The sequence below is a fragment of the Anopheles funestus genome, chromosome 2RL, assembly GCF_943734845.2.
Source record: "Anopheles funestus chromosome 2RL, idAnoFuneDA-416_04, whole genome shotgun sequence".
NCBI classification, from domain to species: domain Eukaryota; kingdom Metazoa; phylum Arthropoda; class Insecta; order Diptera; family Culicidae; genus Anopheles; species Anopheles funestus.
The window spans coordinates 4,448,456-4,469,310 of record NC_064598.1 but is presented as its reverse complement, the minus strand read 5'-3'; the positions used below and the strand labels follow the sequence as shown (position 1 = coordinate 4,469,310).

At 42.8% G+C, this 20,855-nt stretch overlaps 3 protein-coding genes across 4 annotated transcripts; 1 reads left to right on the top strand and 2 right to left on the bottom strand.

The window, feature by feature from the left end:
• Positions 1 to 64: 64 nt before the first annotated feature.
• Positions 65 to 3,498, bottom strand: LOC125762689 (uncharacterized). The gene is made up of 3 exons (XM_049425076.1): positions 2,243 to 3,498; positions 1,956 to 2,105; positions 65 to 1,854 (listed from the first exon to the last, which is right to left on the bottom strand). Exons 1-3 carry the CDS (start codon positions 2,936 to 2,938, stop codon positions 148 to 150), a joined length of 2,553 nt encoding a protein of 850 aa, XP_049281033.1. The 5' UTR covers positions 2,939 to 3,498; the 3' UTR covers positions 65 to 147.
• A 402-nt stretch (positions 3,499 to 3,900) lies between these two features.
• On the top strand, positions 3,901 to 7,235 carry LOC125762714 (ELAV-like protein 4). 2 transcript variants are annotated; one of them, XR_007418244.1, is made up of 3 exons: positions 3,901 to 4,655; positions 4,806 to 5,763; positions 5,918 to 7,235. XR_007418244.1 is itself a non-coding variant. In XM_049425178.1 (2 exons), the coding sequence occupies exons 1-2, from the start codon at positions 4,265 to 4,267 to the stop codon at positions 5,690 to 5,692; spliced, it is 1,278 nt and encodes a 425-aa protein (XP_049281135.1). In that variant the 5' UTR covers positions 3,901 to 4,264; the 3' UTR covers positions 5,693 to 7,235. The 2 variants fall into 2 exon arrangements, 1 of the variants encoding a protein (XP_049281135.1); XM_049425178.1 differs by having other exon boundaries at positions 4,806 to 7,235.
• On the bottom strand, positions 7,222 to 11,701 carry LOC125762731 (protein Fer3-like). Its single transcript, XM_049425205.1, has 2 exons — positions 10,870 to 11,701; positions 7,222 to 8,138 (listed from the first exon to the last, which is right to left on the bottom strand). Exons 1-2 carry the CDS (start codon positions 10,985 to 10,987, stop codon positions 7,423 to 7,425), a joined length of 834 nt encoding a protein of 277 aa, XP_049281162.1. The 5' UTR covers positions 10,988 to 11,701; the 3' UTR covers positions 7,222 to 7,422.
• Positions 11,702 to 20,855: the final 9,154 nt, after the last annotated feature.

Here is a 20,855-nt window from a genome sequence, read left to right as displayed (position 1 = left end):
ACATAAATTCACACATGCGAACATACGCAAGCGCACGAAACAAATGGGATATTGGAAACTGGCATTTAACAACGGAACAAAAATGTTTTTATTGTACATTACTTTTTTCATCATATTCGTCCATGTCAAGTGTTTTGGTTTCGAGATTTACAATTTACGGGGTACGCCTCGATTCCGGAAGTAGGGTAGCAGTAGTTTCATTTGCATCTTTAGCTCATCGTTGTCCAGAAGCAGCTTCTGAAAACGTTGCCCCGCATCGGTATTGTTTTCGATGGCCGAATCAAGCGATGCGTCTTCCGTGTCCGGTACAAGTGCAAATGGTAGTGCCAGCATGGTGTCGATCAATCCCAACACTAGATAATCGTTAAAGTCAACGAGCAGCTGCTGTAGCGTGGGCAAACGCTTGCGGTACCCAAGAAGAACGAGATTCTCGACCAACTTTTCCTGATAGTAGCGCAGGAAGTAGTTTAGCTTCGGTAGCTTCAGCTCCGATTGGACGGAGGAGAATAGAAAGCTGTGCAAATCAATCATTGGCGATGCCCAGCAGCACATCTGAAAGTCGAGCAGCGTAACCTCGGTCGACTTGGCTTTTGCGTTCGAGCTAAACATCATGTTGTTTATCCAAAGGTCACCATGGTTTAACACATTGAAGCGATCCTCCCGGGGAGTGATAATCGTGGCAAGCTCATCGAAAGCATTCTGCGCCAGTGCCTTCAGTTCGGCATAATGATCCGACGGCACAAAGTCCCAATTCGCCATAAAGTCGATCAAACTGTCCAGCATGGGTTGAAACAGTTGCTTGCCCATCTGTTTCAGGTTCTCCATCACCTTCGGGCCGATAAAGTCACTGGAAAGTGTGTTTCCCTGGTCAACAAAAACGGCCGACCCGGCATGAAATTGAGCCAACTGTTCCAACACCAGCTCGGTGTGATATTGATCCAATCCTGCACGACGGTCAGCCATACGGCAGTTGCCGTTGTGCGAAAGATCTTCCAGCACCAGCACGTCAGCCGGAATGCCTTCGCACACCTTCAAACATCTTGGTCCGAAGCGCACGCTGATACCCTTATCGTGGTAGAGCTGCTCGAGCGCGGGCAACAGGTCCCGGTACATCTGTATCTCTCGCGACGAGAAGTTTAGATACGGCATGTGCTCTGCCAGTACGCCCTTCGGTGGTGCTTTTACAATCGTCGAAAAACTCTCAACAATGCCGGTACCTTGGTTCAGCACGTTAACCTTTGCGCGGTACAAAACTGAAGCGTAATTATCACCCTTTTTAGTCGCAAGCTCCAGACGGATGTTACGGATGAGACGACGCTCGTCGGCCGGGCAAGGGCCAAGTTTCGCATTCACTACGTCGTCGAAAAATTTCCCATCCAACCACAGCGGTAGATGGAGTGAGTGGTCACATTCGATGCCGGCAGGTCGCTGGTTTCCTAGCTGGCTTATATCGAACGCACCGGTATCGTAGAAGTACTCCAGGATCGGGACCATCTGCTCGACGTACGCGGCGCCGTTGTACATTTTCAGCTTGAACGCTGTCCCAGCATCACCTTGATCGAGCATCAGATCGATGGATGCGTTCTCCGTTTTCTCCATCACACAAATAGGAAACACGGAAAAGGCCGTACTGAGACCGTACAATTGACGTTCAATGAAATCCGAGTGCAGATCTTGCAATGAGGGACGCACACCGGCATACTGGAGCAGGGTCAAGTTCTCGGTCAAATGCTGGTAATAGTAACAAATCAAGTGGTCTAGCTGGCGTAGCTTTAAATTGGCGCGCACCGAGGAAAAGATGAAGTAGTGAAGGTCAATTACTGGGGAGCTCCACATGCACATCTGAAAGTCGACCTGCAATCAATGGGAAAACGCTAGGATTAATTTAATCGCTTGATTTCAAACCAATTGCCCGATCGTTTGCAGGCGGTTAAGCTTCCGCGCGCCCTACTTACGAGCGTTATTTCTTTGATCTTTTCGTCGTCATCGTACTGGAACATCATGTTGTTACACCACATGTCACCGTGGTTTAGCACGTTAAACTTGGCCGGGTCAGGTTTCGTAACACGAAGCAATGCATCGAACATCTCCATACCCCAATGTTTCTAAGGGAAGATAATGTGTGATCTATGACTACTCAAAGTTCTCGGAAAAAGTCCACTTTTTTCTCGTCGTAGTGTTAAAAATAATTGGGAACTACACGAGACTACGGAAATTATAAACAATTAATAGTTGCACTCACCAGTAGTTCTGCATAGAGTTTACCATTATTCGGCCACGTGCACATAGTTTCGTACATGAAGACATCGTGCTGAGCCTGGAACTGCTCAAACATAGCGCGGTTCTTTTCAGCGTACATGCCCTCCTTGAACTTCGTATCGTACGGTCCATTCCTTTCGTAATAAACCGCGGATGCTGCGTGGAACTGAGCCAACCGACGGAGCAACGTGTGACAGTGCTCCAAATCGAGCCCCTTTTGCCGTTCGGCCATCTGAAAGTGGCGATCCTTTAGATCCTCCATCACGATAATATCCGTCGGTTCCGTGCAATGCTTCAGGCAACGTGGTCCAAATGTAACCTCCATGCCATGCTCGCGGTACAGCTGCTCGAACGCGGGTAGAATTTCCGTGTACACGGCTATCTCCTTTGGGAAGACATTCATGGCCGAGATCATTTCCTCGGAAAGACCCAACTGCGGTAGAGCCTTCACGATCAGAGACACGATCCGTCGATCCACGTCGGAGGTCCCCATCAGTACCGTTACCTTCACGCGGTACATGATCGAAACGAAATTGTCGCCCGCTTCCGTGGCCGGACGAACGTCTAGCTGCTCGACGGTGAACTCGGTGTTCGATATGTTGTACGCTTTTGCTACCGCATCGACGAAAAAATCATTCGTCATCCATTCCGGGATCGTGACGGGTTTTGAAGATGACATCGTACAACACACGAGATGAGATGCTGGGCAGATAGATGAACAAAAAAGAACCTTTTAAAACTCGAACCGTTCTAGTCGGATGCTCGCACTTTACTAATTTCAAGCGCGTTGCTTGCCGAGGCCATTAATTCGCTTGCCCACCTCCTCCGGAGATACGTTATCTATTTGGCGGAATAAGAAATCTGGACCCGAAATCGGCAGCTATTTTTATAGTCATTTCACAAAAATAATTAATGAGGTCAGCGGTATTATTGTCAATGTGTTTAGCATCGCAGTTTTTAAAAAGTAGCTTTTGTGTGTGCGTATTAGCAGTAAATTTAGGAGCGCTAGGGGGATTTGTAACGATCATTAGAAATAACAATAATATTCAATTACGAATTACCGCCTAGATCGCTTAAACCTTGAACCCTAAAAAGGCGGATAGTAAAATTGAACAGCAGGTTTGACGAGTCAGTAAGTTGAGTTGTTTGCTAGTAGAATCTAAATATTCTGTACGATATACTAATTTGTTTGAGCAACTTTTTTTTACTATAAAGTAAAATGGTTACCATTTTAATATTTATGCTTTTTTTCAATTCACCGTTTTATTTTTTTTCTCATGAACGAGATCCTGAGTTTGTTATAAAGATAAAAATAAAATTCTAAAAGTACTACTTAAACATGTATCCGTCATTAGTTTAGATTTCCACATAGATCCGGCTTTTGAAATTAATATCAACTGATCTGATCTTTGGGACATCAAACGGTTGTTGGTTTGATTTCAAAACCAAGTTGATAAAGATACGTATGAAAACGCGTTGTTAATCGAACTTAAACAAACCCACAAATGTTAAATATTCATATTTCTACATAATATTTTCCTCAAAGTACGATCCTCTTAAACTGTAACCATTTTTTAACTTAAATTTGAACAAGCATGCTCGAATTGATTTTGGATATGGTGTTATTGGGTGCTAGACCACCGCCTACGGAACGATATGTCAATCGCACCGTTCACTTTATTCGGGCTGCAGCGAATGTTTCGAGCAGTCGTCTCATTTTTCAAACGAAATATCTCTTCTCACTATCTTCTCACTATGTAGCGACAGCGGAAGCCGATTTCGAGCAGTTTTGTTTCTCACGCCACAAACGCCAGATTACGGATAAACGAGGTTTCGCTGTAAATATCAAAGAAAGTGTACCCTTGTTTGCTGCCGTGCGCCACCAAAATTTTCCACATTGTATGACGGATCGAAGTGTTTTAACGCGTTACCGAGTGCGAACACATACCGCAGTGCTGGACGCATTTAATTCTAGAAGTGTTGTGAGCGTATAGTGCCGTGCGCTATGGGCGATATTCTGTGGCCAGCAGCGATGAACGAACCGTCGACGTCGCAACCGCAAGGTCCGCGGTTAACCGAAAATGACCAACTGTTCGATGACCTGCTGGAAAACATTGTGTACGTAGGTAACCTGCCGCAAACCATCATGCTGACCGACCTGATAGAGCTGTTCAAGTATGCCGGCCGGATCGAACGCGTTGCCTGGTACGGTGAGCATCGCACCGACATCAACACGAAGGTTGCATTCGTACGCTTTCGACACTCGCGGCACGCGAAGGAAGCGGCCAAATGGGACCGGATACGCTACCACGATTCGATACTGATCGTGATGCAGATATTCAAGGACCAATGGTTCGACATGAGCGTATCGATAATGGTGCGAAACATACGTGACGGTAGGTAGAGAACAAGCTGCTGGGACTTTCCCGTATTGAATCAGCTAACAATAATAAGAAGAAGCATTCCTTCTGTCAAATCGGATCCGATGAAGAATTCGTTACCGGCTCACTCACACATCGCACCCGTTCTTTCCGTTCCATTTGCAGACACAACCGACTGGCAGCTGTATGAAGCGTTTCGACGATTCGGTAAAATATACGGCATACTGATCCCGACGCACGGTACCGCGTACGTGGGCTTCTACTACGAGGCGGAAACGCAATGCGCCCTGGAAATGAACAACAACATGTTCAACGGTAACAGAATGCGGGTAGAAATGTTACGGCGGAACCTGCCCCTGCAACAGATTGATATTTTCGATATGTCCCGGAACGAGGTCCGGCTGCTGCGCGACATGCTGCTGGAGGTGGACGAAAAGCTGGAACAGTTCTACTCGGCGTACGACGAAGCGTTCAATTACTCCTCGAAAGATTACCGCCGGTGGAAGCGAAAGCGGCGCCGTGTGACACCGCTGCTGAGCGATTCCAGCTCATCGTCCGAAAGCAGTTCGTCCAGCGTGTCCGAATTGTCGAATCGCAGTGCGAACGAGGTGCGCCGGATTCTGTGCGGCTCGAACGAGGAGAACCGCTGCCTAGGCATCTTCGGCATGAACCCGGATACGACGGAAAAAACGTTGATGAAGCTGTTCTCCCGCTACGGACACGTGAAGGACATCAAGCTCATATACGACGGCAAAACGAACGTATCCCGTGGATACTCGTTCATCTATTTTAAGCATGCCAGCGATGCCCGGCGAGCGCAACGGAAACTCAACGGTACAATGCTCGAAGGGCGCAAGGTGCGGGTCGATTTCAGTCGTAGCAAACCGCATGAACCGCGGGCCGACCGTCGCAAACGAGTCTCGCCTACTGCGACCGCCGCAACCGCTGCCTCGACCAGTGCCGATCGCTGCTGTCATCGTCGGCACGGCAGCACTCATCACAAGAAGCGCAAAAAGCGACGGGTTTGCTACTCCTCTTCCGATTCGGAGTAGGACGCGCGGCGTGATCGAAGCGCTACCACACGGACGGAGCAGAAAAGCAAGTCAGCAAGCATGGAATCGATGTGAGGTTCGACTGTGGTCACTTTTTTTTAGTGCTAGTGCAAAAAGCGAAAAAACCAGCATCAACCGCCTGGAGGGGGTTGCTATCCTAACGCAAAGGCCACCCACCATTTTGTTATTCTTAAGTTGAAAACTTTTTTTTTTCTTACTTTTTAGGCGTGATGTCATGAAGTCAAAGAAACCTACCATTATGGAGGAAAAAGGTTGCACTATCAAATAATAGATCGCGCGTCTCATGATCAATTCTTCATTTCTTTCAACAAATTTCTCAAGATGTCAGACATATGAACAGCTTCAAACAAACGATCCTCACGGTCAGTTGCAAACACTTCAACGTCAAGTCAAACGCACGTGAACGAACACAAAAATGACGGAACAGAACAGCTTCTATCAAGAGCGCGCACGCGACGTTATGAGACCGCTACGGTACACAAACATTTGCTGTATCCGTATATAACCGTACATACTATTGTTTTTATTCGTTGTTTGTCATTTAGTTAAACATTGAAATTACATTTATTCCTTTTGATCGTTTGTGTAACACCTTCCAGTTACAAATCTATAAACTTTTCCCTCTTGGCTACGAATTCAATTATCAATCAAACAGCAAAACTTAAAAAATATTTTTGTTTAAACCGAGCCGCATGTTAGCAAATGAACTATATTCAGCCGTGCCGTCGCGGAACTCGGAATAATGAGAGGATAACTTTATGTATGTACATGGAATATATATATAATGTGTAAAAATCCGCGGAAATCGATTAAAAGAAAGGGAAGAAAAACAAGTAACAAGACGTTAAATTTCTGTTTCGAAACGATTAGTGTACCGGTGGCGCAAGGACAACGGTTGGCACTGTAAAACCAGAGGAACAGTCTGTGTGATGAATCGTGATTAAAACGAACGCCCCAAATTTAGCGTTAACATAGAGACTGGTGGGATAAGTTTTGTTTTTTTCACTGTAAATGATAGGAGAGAGAAAGAGAGAGAGATAAAGGAGGACAAAAAGGGAGAAATTTATAAACAAACACACAAAAAATCGAAAACTCATAACTGTGTGGGGATAGTACATCCTTCGAAGCTTTAGGGATAGTAGTAGATCAGAGAGACCGGAGGTGGAATGCTTGCGAGAAAGCATTTGTTATGTACATTTGGTTGTTGGAAGCCCGCGCGAATGATCGTAAAAATCATTTATTGGTTTGTTTGTGATCGCCAAAAGATGTTAAAGTCCTTTTTTTACTACATAAGCAGCAGTAGCTGGATTTAGTTTTAGACGTAGAATCGATCACAATCACGATCAGCAAACGGGCAGTTCAGGGACTGCCAAAGTGAAATGAAGAATACAAAACAAACAGAAACGCACGGAGTAGTGAAGGATTCTCCGGTCAACGGCCATCATGACGATCGGTCGATAAAGTGGCGGAACAAAGAAAACAAAAACAATGAATAATAACTGTGGATTTCGCTGTGTGCAAATGCATAAGTTTTGTTGGTATCGTCGTCAGTCAACAATCGTTCACTTCCGTAATCAATTGTAATGCTGGGCCTCCAACCAACACACCCCAACAATTCAGCATCAACAATATTGTCAATCGTCACAAAGCATCCCTTCAATTCAACTATCCGCGCCGGCGTGCTGGCCAGTTCGGGACCAGCCACGCGCTCAAACTGCATGGTGCGGTACGGTTCCGGTACCGTATGCTGGATGGTACTCGGTACCATTGACGGTACCACCGGCAGTAGTAGTAGCAGCAGCAGCGGCAACTGCAGCCGCAGCCACGGCCGCCCGTTGTAGCGAAGGGTGATGATGCATGTGGTGTGCGGATGCCGATGCTCCCGCTGCTGCGGACGCTGGTGCCGTCGTCGATCCATGAAGGCTGTGATGTTGCTGTTGGTGATGAAGATGTGCATGATGGTGCGATTGCTGCTGTTGCTGTTGCTGCTGATGTTGTGAAGAATGGTTGTTGTGCTGCTGATGGTGATGATGATGATGGTGGTGGTGTTGGTGATGGGATGTATGGTGTGCGGTCGCGGCCAGCACACTCGGATACAGCTCGGGCGACCGGCCGTCGTGCGTTGGCGTCCCTGCCAGCAGCTCCGACATGAAGCCAATGTACGTGATCGCTAGGCGCAGTGTTTCGATGCGGGACAACCGTTTCTCGTACGCGAATGTCGGTACCTTGCGGCGCAGCTTGTCGAAGGCTTCGTTCAGGTTGAACATACGACGCCGCTCGCGTATGTTGGCCGCACGGCGCTGTGCCATCGACGCTACCCGGCGGCGTGTTTTCTTGGTCGACCCACTGCTCGGTGCCGGTTGTGCTCCACGCGGTGAGAGCCGTTGGCTGACGAAGCTACCGACCTGCTGACGGGGCCAGATAGCTAAACACGAAACAGACAGGAAAGAAAAAGCAAATGTAATATCCGAAAATCAAGACTCGTCGGAATGCAGCATTCCTCCAAAATTCCCTATCAAGTTTCAACCCATGGACGGTACGATAAAACGATTTTGTCAATAGTACTATCTACGCTACTCAATACCAAGATCAGCATCAAACAGCGATCCACAGATGGGCGTTTTCTCCAACCGTCCCATGAATGGTACAACGTTCAAACAAATGTTTAAGCAGCATCGCGCAGATAACCTGGACGAAGTCATCGTTAATGTACAATGAATATCAACATGTATGCAACCATTTATGAAAATACTGTTTCTAAATGACCATTAAACAATGTATAGAGTAACGAACCGAACCGTATCTAGCCGATCGTGTTTCTTTTCTGTGAACAGTGTACCGGATGTTGAATGTTTGAATCAAGCCGAAAATTCCAAATACCACCCACTATCAATCCCCAGTACCCGTCCGTTGTGTATGCGGCTTTCTTTGCAACGGTTCAAAATTAGTTTTCACTATCAAAATTTGTTTCCACCCAAGTCGCCAAGAAACTGTGCCAGACATGGAAATGTTGTTGGCACCTCAACCAAAGAACAAATCAACGAAATTTGCTACACCAGTCAGTTCGTCTCATACGATCAATCAGAGCACTTCAGAGCAGTATCCGAAACATGTCCTCAACGGATTCAATTTCAGCCATACACACATTGTCCAGCGTGTTGGGCGTGAAGATAATGGTTGCAGCGGTGGTATGTAAAACCATTTGTAACAAATAGTTTTAATTTCATCTTAACGCCTTTTCATTTAATTTTATCTAAATTTATGCATTTCCACCACCAACAATTGGTATTAATGTTTCTTGTTTTATAGATTCTCTTTTATTCTTTTCTCTTCGAAAAATTTCTAGATGTTGGAACAAAAAGGTAAGTACTGTTCTCAAATCGTTGGTGATCGGAATAGTTTAAGGAACAATATCTAAAACCTGGCATAAGAATTTGTGAAGAAAAAATTCTTTTTTGTAAACGTTGGTATCTTTTGTTGATTTTTTATTTAAAGTTCATAATTCCCCAACCATTCAACTCATTAACCATACATCCAGAATTTTTCGTTGAATTTATTCAAATGAATCAAAATCTCAACGTATTCCTTGGAGAGATGATTCGCTTACTAACGAAAAACTCTCATAATTTATTATGAAAATATTGTCAATAATTATTACTTTTCATTTAAACAAATCGAGAGCTTAAAATACGCACTTCATTGTTATCTTTTTTGTTCGGTACAAATTTGCTGAATTGCTATTCCAAATTTTTGCTTATGTTATGTATGATTTATTTAAAAAATAGATTTATTTTTGCAGATATTGTTCACATGATTTTTATTTTATCTTTTTAACTTATAACATGATTGTGACTTTTTAATTTATATTTACTTATATGTTTATTATCGCTCTCACTTAAGATTTTTCTCTGAACAATGAGATGAAAACAACAAGAAAAGCAAAAAAATATAAGATGCACCAAAAAAAAAGCAGAACTGACATGTAAAGTTAATAAAAAAAAATGAAAAAGATCGTTTTATCAAATACTATTCCGTATTACGTTTTTTCTTACAAGAGATAATTTCACATACATGCACAAATTGTAATAATGTCTAATGAAATTTCAACCGAAATGAAAAACATCCGAAATTCAAAGAATGTAAATTCAAATAATAATCGCTCAAAAATAAAATCTTTAAAATGCCTAAAATCTTGTACACAGTAAGTTGTTCGTCGAGGTTATATAGAATTCGTATATTCAACCTTCCTGATTTATTAAACAAAGTTAGAATTAGAACAAGATGTATAAATGTGTTGTTTATGTAAATGAAAATTATTCTTTTCAAACTGAAGCATCCCATCTTTATTAGGTGCTTATGGGCACAACAAAATGCAAATCAAACTTTTTGACATCAATGTCGACGGAATGCAAGTATCTCATAGGAATTATGAATGAAAGAATCAATCAATAAAACGTAGCGTCTATGCGATGACTTGTCCCTACTGCATGTGAAATGCAGTAGTGCAGCAATGACAATCACTGAAATTTCAAATTATTGGCAGATGAATGGCATTCGAATATTATATTGATTTGCATGTCATTCATCATATCAAGGAGGATACCTTTAATAAAGAAGAATACACTAGTACATATGTAGTCTCGATTATTATAATAAGCTTTGCCAAATGTTGATCATTTTCTTTCACCTTGTTTCATTAAGTTTGAAATAGGCTTTATTAACTGACTTAACGTGTGCTTTTGCAGCAAATTACAAGTAGAATTTAATATTTCTACAAGTTTAAAATATTTGTTAAGTAGTGTTTGATTTTTGAAAATGAAATGAACGTAAGATAAAGGGTCAAAATTAAGCTTTTTACCACCGTTCTCTGTGGATGCTAATTTTGTGCTTACTTTGAAATTAAAACACAAAAGTTTACTGTAGTTTAACTTATGTTAGTCTGCAGCAAGTCTGCATAAATCAATTCGAATCACAACCATCCGAAAGAGTTCAAGCACGGCATGTTCAACGAGACATGTTGATGAAGCCTTAACTTCCTGACATTAATTTCTTGTAATAAACGATTGACACATTTATGAACTTTATTCACTTTACAGAGTACCACACACGAGGAGGAGATGAATGTAATCCTTGTAGGTATGTAAGGCGATAGTTACCTAAGTCAGCGCAAGGAAATCCAGCCATCAGTTCCGGATAGTGTACCATCGGTGACGGATTTTCCTGTCCCCAGATAGGCGTGAAAGGTGCCACATCCGGCGGGAATGGTGGTTCCATTGTGTGTGCTATTGTTCCAATATGTTTTTATTCACTTTTTGTTTTAACTAATCCGTTCTTCGGTTTTATATACACTTTCTTTTGTTTTTCACACTTATTTATATTAATTATTTCATACACATTATATTACCCAGCTATAAATGCAGTTCAGGCACAATTCCTTCACAAACTCAATCACAACGGATTGGTGCTTTTGGAAAAAGCTTAACACACCAAAGATTTGCGCACCATTTCAGACCGACAAAAGCACTATCCCGCATCGGTCGACCGTCGCCGACTGACTGACGGGGTTGCATGCAGACTGAATTTAATATTTCCTACCGGAACACCGAATGAACGTGCGGTGAAAATGGAAAACTCTACGAACGGTAGCATTATTTTTAATATCCTCGCATCTGTGCACTGTGTCTCATCCCTTCCGCCGAGGGAGAAACTTTTCGCTGGAAAACGGTCCTCCTCTGCATCGATCACGGCACGATTGGTGTGAGTGGTAGCAGCTTGCCCGAATGGTTCTTTCCTTCGCACTACCGCTAGCATCCTTCAGTCAGCAATTCACGCACCCTGTAGAGGAAAATTTAGATGAAGTTTCCCTATCCAGTACGGCGAGCGAGACAAGGATATTCGTTGGCAGAATGGTGTTACTGCGAAGGGTGCAAGGTGTTTGAAAAGAAGAAAATGAAGGGCCACACAATCGGTGCGAGGTGTATTGAAGGAATTTCCCGTCCAAAGAATCCAAGTAGGCATCCCTTCCATCCTGGTTCCAGTAGTTAGTAACAGTTTTCCTTCCCTAGCAATCTCACCATACAGACTTTCTCGAGGCTTGGAAAAACTTTCCCAGCTGGCTCCGCCCATCGAGGATGGGTAACAGATTTCGGCGACCAATCATGAGAAACATGTTGCACACCGGGCACACCGAGCAGGCGTCAGGTTGTGTGCTGCAGAATGTGAAAAAGGATACTCGCACGCAACCGAATGGCGTCAGCTCGCCAAACTCTGAACCGAATGTGGCCGATATGCGTGTGTCGCTCGCCGGTGGAGCGATAAGGACGACATGGGCGTTGGCCAAGGACGAGAAATGGCCGTCAGCAGGACAGTAACGCGTTATGCGACTTCTTGGTCACAAGTGTGGTTGCGATTTGTTTTACCACCCGAGAGGAAAATCGATTTTCCATCGGTGGTCCATCGGTGGTGGAAATGCAAAGCAGACTGTGCTTAAATTTTAATTTAAATCAAGTCAACCAATTCAGATGCAGCAAAAAGGGATAATCTGTTTAAAACGCTACTGGATTCGTGTTATGTTCAAGATATCGAAGAAGTATTTTGTTCCTTTCCGGTGAAGATTTTGTTGTTAGTATGTTTAGAACATACAAGTTACCTTAGTTACCTTTTTATAATTTTATACAGGAAATTAAAAGCTATTCACAGTTGAGGATGCATTCACACAGTCCACTTGTTTCTTGCCAAATTTTTCTATTAACTAGTGCATTAATTGACGCTATTATTTCTGCATAATTTTCAAGAATCGCAATATCAGCATTACTCATCTACACTTAGTTTTATCATTTATGACAACGGATCGTAGTCTTCTTTTCTTAATCTGTAGTCAACTATTGATGTTTACAACTTTTGGAATGCATCGAGTTTGAATAGAGACCCAGATTAATATGTGGAAGACTGTTTTTGAGGACTCCAACTATGTATCGCGAAAGCATTTTTTGCCCGTACAGAACATTTACTTAGAATGAAATACTTTCCGAATTCAATTCTAATTCCAATTTGCGATAATTCGATCCAAAGAGAAATTCGTTTTAATTTCTAGAAAGTCATAGAATGGGCTGTGACTTCGAACTACTGAACCATTTCACTGATGTGCGAGTCATCTATTCGTTGATTCTTTTCATTTGCAAGTGCTGGATCAGTCTAGAGATGAGAATAACAACTCTTTTTAGTGAGTCAACTCAGAGTGAATGAGTCGTTATTAGGAGTCAGCTTGTTTAATGACTCATTTCGGAGTCATAAAAACCCGGCATAAACGTATAAGTTAAGTTTCGGTCATTTTACTCACTCATAAGTGTAAACATGTAGTCGTGGTGAATCGAGTTGCAAAAAGAGTAAATACGTGAGTTGAAACGAAAATGTGCGAATGAGTTGAAACAAAAATGAGTTGAAACGGAATACCCAAACTAGCCAAATGAATATACTTCTCGCTCTGCCTAACTATCAAACCTGCATAAGCAAACAAGCGGGCTAGTCTGATCGGCAAGGACATGAAACGGGATCCTCCTCTGTTTAGGAGATTGGCAAATTTATAACATTTTGTTATTATTTTTTATTCTTTTTTTTACTTAAAGCAATATTTCAGTGAGAAGAAATTCATTTCAACCAATTGGCATTAAAATAAATCGCTTTATAAAATTTTGCTAAATTACTCAAAAAAAATCAAGGCTATAACCTTAGAAAATTTTCAAATTTTTAGATTTTTTTTATATTTTTATTATTTTTTATTCTTTTTTTTTTTGTTTAAAACATTATTTGAGTGAAAAGAATCTTATTGTAACCAATTGGCATTAAAATAAATAAATTTAATTTTTTTTTGCAAAATTTCCCAAAAAATCGTAAGGGGTAAGCCTTATGAAATTTTCGAGTTGAACATTTTTTTAAAAATTTTTTCTGATTTTTTATTCTTTTTTTTAATTTAAAGCATTATTTTAGTGAAAACAAACTTATTCCAACCAATTCGCATCAAAATAAATCAATTTTAAAAATTTTGCTAAATTGTTCAAAAATGAGGAAAATTTTACATTTTCTCAAACAGGGTATGGAACTTGGTTCCTCGAATAACTTCTGGCACAGACATCTGAGGGCATGGCCGTCCAAGAAGAAAATGTAGCCATTGGTGCCATCTATCGACCACAGGTTAAAGATTGGCGATCCGTTAGATACCGACCGAGTTATAGACAAAACTTGGTGCAAAAATGAGGAAAATTTTACATTTTCTCAAACAGGGTATGGAACTTGGTTCCTCGAATAACTTCTGGCACAGACATCTGAGGGCATGGCTGTCCAAGAAGAAAATGTAGCCCTTGGTGCCATCTATCGACCACAGGTTAAAGATTGGCGATCCGTTGGATACTGACCGACATATAGCCAAAACTTGGTGCAAAAATGAGGAAAATTTTACATTTTCTCAAACAGGGTATGGAACTTGGTTGCTCGAATAACTTCTGGCACAGACATCTGAGGGCATGGCCATCCAAGAAGAAAATGTAGCCCTTGGTGCCATCTATCGACCACAGGTTAAAGATTGGCGATCCGTTGGATACCGACCGAGTTATAGCCAAAACTTGGTGCAAAAATGAGCCTTATGAAATTTTCAAATGTGTAGAATTTTTTTAATTTTCTTAAATTTTTTATTCTTTTTTTTATTTAAAACATTATTTGATTGAAAAGAAACTTATTTCAACCGATTGGCATTAAAATAAATCAATTTAATTTTTTTGCAAAATTTCTCAAAAAAATGGCAAGGGGTACCCCTTGTGAAATTTTCGAGTTGAAATTTTTTAAAAAATTTTTTTTCGATTTTTTATTCTTTTTTGTGTTTAAAGCATTATTTAAGTGAAAAGAAACTTATTTCAACCAATTCGCATCTAAATAAATTAATTTTAAAAATTTTGCTAAATTGTTCAAAAATGAGGAAAATTTTACATTTTCTCAAACAAGGTAAGGAACTTGGTTCCTCGAATAACTTCTAGCACAGACATCTGAGGGTAATGCCGTCCAAGAAGAAAATGTAGCCATTGGTGCCATCTATCGACCACAGGTTAAAGAGTGGCGATCCGTTGGATACCGACTGTTGACAATATGTCAAGCGCTCATGTCCAGCGACGGACCAGGGTGAGACCCGAGCGGTTTTGACAGCGCAGAACACGAGTAGAAAAAGAAAAGCGAACGGGAACGGAGCTAAGGAAAAAGCACTAAAAAATTTATCATCATTCACACTTTGACATAGACACGGAAATTGAATAAAAGAAAGTGTAGAATATCATGATTAAGTTTTTGCATTAAAATCCTTTAGAAATCAGTTAACGCGTAAATTGTTAACATTATAAATTTTTTATTGTGAATCGTTCGCTATCGAGTGAAAAGTTCTGCTTACGTGCGCAAGTGAGAAGTACGATCTCAGGATTAGCGGGAAAGTGAACAACCCGACCGAGCGATGAGCCGTTGGGAAGAACAATAGCCTTCTAGAATGTGATGAAAAGTTTCGACCGAGCGATGAGCCGTCGAATGAGAAAGCGTTCTTAGAGAAGAAAGGATATTGTCTGGTCCGAGTGCTGAACCGTCCAGAGTGTTCGAAGCGTTCCTGAAGAATCGAAAAAGCGTATTTCCCTGAAAATATACACGTGTAACCGTGCGTGAACGCAAAAAGACATATTGCGCTTCACGATCAAAGAAGTTTGAGAATTGTTTCTGGTCCGAGTGATGAACCGTCCAGAACATTCGGAGCGTCCACAAGCGTCCTGAACGTGCGCGATCGTGTTTAAACGTGTTTCCTTGCAAACCTTTGTACTTCGTTTGGGTACCGTTCTGAGAACGTAGTGAGAGTGAGACCGAGCGATGAGCCGTCGAGTTGTCGAGCGTTCTGAGAATTTTAGTAACATTGTTTGATCCGAGTGCTGAACCATCCAGAGAGTTCCGAGCGTTCCTGAAGGAAAAGGCGCGTTTTGTGAGACACACACACTAACACCAGTTGAGTTGAAAACGCCATCTTGTGTTTTAAGAAAGAACAAGAATCAAACGTGCGACGCGTGGTTTGGTTTTACGTGCGTTCGAGAATAGAGTGAGTTTCGTTCGAACTGGAAACAAGGTTATTCCAAAAATGTCTAAACGAGTGACCCGGAGCACGACGAGTGCTAACATCGCTCCGAAAGACAAAGCTGTTCCTCCTTCAAAAGAAAGGGAACCAGAAGAAGTAAAATCCGTGATGACGAACGCGTCATCGAACAAAATGGCGTTGGCCATGAAAAAACTCCAGGAAGAACAAGAAATTCTGGAAGAAGTTGTGCAACGGAAAGCGGAGTTGAAAATGCAAGCCCTCCAACGCAAGTACGAACTTCTTGAAGCAATGACCGATCCTGATCCTGATTTGGCTTCCAGTGAGCATTTCAGCCGACTCGACGATAGAGTGCACCATTGGGTTAACGAAACAGGATTAACCCTCTTGAACGCCGCCGAGAAACAAAATGAGCCATCTTGCGAAAAGAAGATGTCGTCACCCATAGCTGCACATGATCAGCATCAAACTATTAATGTTGACCACAAAAAGGAATTTGAGATTACTCGTTCCCAGGCGGCTGCGCGAAAGGTTGTTTCTGTAGACCTGCCAAAATTCGACGGAAGTTCCGAATCCTGGCCCCTCTTCATAGCTACAGTGAGAAACACGACAAGAATGTGTGGTTATTCCGATGAGGAAAATATGGTTCGCTTGCAAAAGGCTCTCAAAGGCAAGGCTTATGACGCAGTCAAGCCTATGATGATGAACCCAGAGAATTTCGAAGAAGCCTTAAGCACGCTTAAAATGTTGTTCGGCCAACCGGAGCGTGTTATTCATCAGTTGTTGGAAAAAATATCAGCACTTCCAAAAATCCGTGAACATCGATTCGACCAAATCATCGACTTTGCGGTTGCTGTAAAAAACTACAAAGCTACTGTGGAAGCATGCGGACTGGAAGAGTACATGTACAACATCACCCTGCTGCACCAGCTTGTGTTGAAGCTGCCACCTAACCTCCAATCCAACTGGGCCGAATACAAGGGTAGTTCGGCTACATCGAATCTATCGGTGTTCAGCACGTGGCTGTATGCGAGGGCAAGCGCCTTGAGTACAATCGTCATGCCTGGACCAAGTATTCAACCGCCAAGTGAAAACGCCCGCCAGAGGAACAGTCATCTCCATACTCATCACAGCAACAATAGTAGCGTGGGTATACAAGCTGCCAGATCAAAGTTTTCTTGTTTTCTTTGTAGCAACCAATGCGAGTCTCTAGCGAAATGTGAGAAATTCCGACAACTGCCCGTTCGTGAACGCTGGTCGACGGTTCGGAACGCAAGGGTGTGTAGGATCTGCCTGGGAAAACACAAAAGACCTTGCGTAGCAGCACGATGTGGAAGGAATGGTTGTAGCTATAATCATCACATCCTTCTTCACGACGATGATTTTCGAGCTGGATTACGTTTGCGAGAAGGGCAACCAACATCACCGACAGTCGTCAACAACGAAATGGGCTGTAATAACCATCAGGCACTAACGACATCCACGATCATGCGATATGTTCCAGTCGTGCTATCTGGTCCTAGGGGCGAGTTGCAGACCTTCGCGTTTCTAGATGAGGGATCGGATGTAACACTCATTGACAAGGAAGTAGCCGACCAACTGGGTTTAATTGGTACTCATTTACCTTTATATTTACGTTGGACTGGAGATACTAAGAGGGAAGAGTTGGACTCTCGCGTTGTTGATTTGGTCATAAAAGGGATTCCTAACAGGAAGAGTTTCTCTCTTAGCGGAGTTCGTACAGTGACACACCTTGAACTACCACAACAGAGTGTAGACATGTCGGAGCTATCCCATAATTATGGACACTTGCGAGGTTTGCCTCTAATGTCTTACCGCAACGCTAAACCACCAATTCTTCTGGGTATATGCCATGCTCATTTGGGCCTACCATTGAAGACAAGAGAAGGAAAGCCATACCATCCGGTTGCTACTAAAACTCGATTGGGTTGGTGTGTAGGAGGCTGTTTGGGAAATGAAAAGAACCAGACCGTATACTCTGCCAACGTACATTTATGCCAAGACCATTGCGACGAAGAGGTTCATAACGCGATGAAGAGATATTTCGCTATTGACAGTCATGGAATATCACAACCAGGAAAAGAGATCATGTCTAAAGAGAATGAGAGAGCTTTATCTATGTTGAAGAAACAAACCATTTTCAACGGTGAACGATATGAGACTGGACTTTTGTGGCGCTTCGATGTGAATATCCTCCCTAATAACAAAGAAATGGCCTGGCAACGTCATCGAAGTATGCAAAGTAAAATGAACAAAGATCCGCTCTTGAAAGATATGTTGCAGAAAAAAATCATATCATACATCGAAAAGGATTATGTTCGCAAGCTTTCGGCCAAAGAAGAAAATGATGTAAAGTGGCTTTTACCAGTATTTCCTGTGCAGAACGTGAATAAGCCAGGAAAGATTAGATTAGTATGGGATGCTGCTGCAAAGTTTAAGGGTCAGTCTCTTAATTCCGTTCTTCTTAAAGGACCCGATCTCATGTGCTCTCTCTGGGGAATTTTGTTAAGATTCAGATTACATCCGATTGGACTTACAGGAGACATATGCGAAATGTTTCACCAAATTCGCATACGGGAAGAAGACCAGCTACATCAATGTTTCCTATGGCCTGGGGCAGATGGAGAAACAGTCACCTACGCCATGAAAGTGATGACCTTTGGCGCTTGTTGTTCACCTAGTACGGCGCAATATGTAAAAAATGTCAACGCAGCCAGATTCAAGGACCAATATCCCAGTGCTTATAACGCGATAACACAGTCTCACTATGTGGATGATCTCTTGGTAAGCGTTAAAACATCTGAAGAGGCCATTAAACTTGCCACCGAAGTGAGGGAAATCCATGGCGATGGTGGATTTCGGATTCGAAACTGGTTGAGCAATTCCAAACAAGTGTTGAAAGCGCTCGAAGCCGAGGATACTGAGAAGAAAGATATGAGCCCTTCGGATGATGATTCTCCACAAAAGGTATTGGGAATGTACTGGAATACAACGACGGATTATTTCACGTACAAAATAAATTATAACAATTTCCCACAACAGATGATGAAGGGGGATAGACGACCCACAAAACGAGAATTGCTTCGCGTACTAATGTCGATATACGACCCCATAGGCCTGATATCTCATTTTTTGATGTATTTGAAAGCCCTGCTACAGGATATTTGGAAATCAGGAGTAGCCTGGGACGATGCCATCGGGGATACAGAATTTGAGAATTGGTTACTATGGCTGAAGGTTCTTCCGCAAATAGAAAACGTGCAAATTCCTCGATGTTATAGCGTGGACTTTCCTCTTCACCAAGCAGACGACATACAACTGCATACGTTTGTGGACGCTGGAGCTACTGGAATGACTGCCATTGTTTTTCTGAGGATAAAAATGGACGAAGTTGTCAACTGCGCCATCGTTGCATCGAAGACAAAAGTCGCGCCCTTGAAGCTTGTTTCAGTACCACGTTTAGAACTGCAAGCGGCGCTGATGGGAACCCGCCTTGCGAGAGCAACTCTAGACGAACTGAAGATCGAGGTCGCTAAGAAAGTTTATTGGACTGATTCAAGGGACGTCCTATGTTGGCTTAAGTCAGACCATAGAAGATACAGCCAATTTGTTGGTTTCCGAGTCACAGAGATTCAAGAATCAACAGAACTCAACGAGTGGCGATATGTGCCCAGCAAGATGAACGTTGCGGATGACGCGACTAAGAGGAAGAAAGTGCCAGATTTCTCTGACTGTAGTAGGTGGTTCAATGGCCCGCCATTTTTGTATGAAGCGGAAAAAGAGTGGCCACAATATAACGTCACTAAAGAGCCCACAGAAGAAGAAAAGCTGCATGTACATACTCATCATTCAGTGAAAACTCCAATATTCAGCCTACATGAATTTTCCAGCTGGTCCCGGCTTCTCCGCATTGTGGCTTGGGTCAAAAGATACATAGATAATGTGCGAAGGAAGGCTAAAAAAGAAGGTATCAGACAAGGGCCACTCTCGAGCGATGAACTCCAGGCAGCTGAATGGTATATCCTACGTAGCGCTCAACAAGAGAGTTTTCCTGCGGAGTATAGTATCCTGTTATCGGGAAAGTCGCTTCCGAAGAGCAGCAAGCTCTATACACTGATCCCGGAACTAGACGATCACGGAGTGATGCGAATGCGAACACGCATTGCTGCATGTCAATATGCAACTGAAGACGCTAAGCGACCCATCATAATGTCGCGCCATCATCGTGCCACAGAATTAATAGTAGCCACTTACCATTCCAAATATCACCATCATAACCATGAAACAGTAATCAACGAGGTGCGACAGAGATATCAAATATTTGGATTGAGAGCTTGCTACAACGCAGTTCGTCGAAAGTGTCAACGGTGTAAGCTGGATAAAGCAATTCCTCATCCACCACCAATGGCAGATCTTCCCCCATGCCGACTCGAAGCCTTTTCACGCCCTTTCACCCACACGGGGATAGACTTCTTTGGTCCTATAGAAGTCACATTTGGAAGACGGTGTGAGAAGCGTTGGGTTATGCTAGCGACATGTTTAACAGTACGTGCTATCCACTTAGAGGTCGTCCACTCCCTATCTACAACGTCCTGCATACTTGCAATACGCAATTTCATTGCTCGACGTGGACAACCTCGAACCTTCTATAGCGACCGTGGAACCAACTTTGTTGGAGCGAAGAGAGAGTTGGAAAGCATCAAAGCAAAAATCGACAGCGACATTATAATGCGAGAGTTTACAACTAACGACACGGAGTGGGTGTTAAATCCCCCGCTTAGTCCACACATGGGTGGAAGCTGGGAGAGACAAGTAAGAACTGTGAAGAAAAATTTACTGGCTGTTACGTCTCTGAAAAAACTCTCCGATGAGACTTTGCTCAACTTTCTTATTGAAGTTGAGCAAACCGTAAATGCTCATCCTCTTACTCATGTCCCAGTGGACGACGACTCAGCCCCAGCTTTGACGCCGAACCACTTCCTCCTGGGATCCTCTAATGGTATCAAGCCTCTT

Bases quoted from the DNA above. Each gene is read 5' to 3' on its own strand.
- LOC125762731 (XM_049425205.1), bottom strand. From the start codon at position 10,987: ATGGAACCACCATTCCCGCCGGATGTGGCACCTTTCACGCCTATCTGG. The intron at 8,139-10,869 runs GTAACTATCGCC...TTTCGTGTTTAG, and splicing joins ATTTCCTTGCGCTGACTTAG to CTATCTGGCCCCGTCAGCAG.
- LOC125762714 (XM_049425178.1), top strand. From the start codon at position 4,265: ATGGGCGATATTCTGTGGCCAGCAGCGATGAACGAACCGTCGACGTCG. The intron at 4,656-4,805 runs GTAGGTAGAGAA...TTCCATTTGCAG, and splicing joins GGTGCGAAACATACGTGACG to ACACAACCGACTGGCAGCTG.
- LOC125762689 (XM_049425076.1), bottom strand. From the start codon at position 2,938: ATGTCATCTTCAAAACCCGTCACGATCCCGGAATGGATGACGAATGAT. The intron at 2,106-2,242 runs GTGAGTGCAACT...ATCTTCCCTTAG, and splicing joins AACTCTATGCAGAACTACTG to AAACATTGGGGTATGGAGAT. The intron at 1,855-1,955 runs GTAAGTAGGGCG...CATTGATTGCAG, and splicing joins AGATCAAAGAAATAACGCTC to GTCGACTTTCAGATGTGCAT.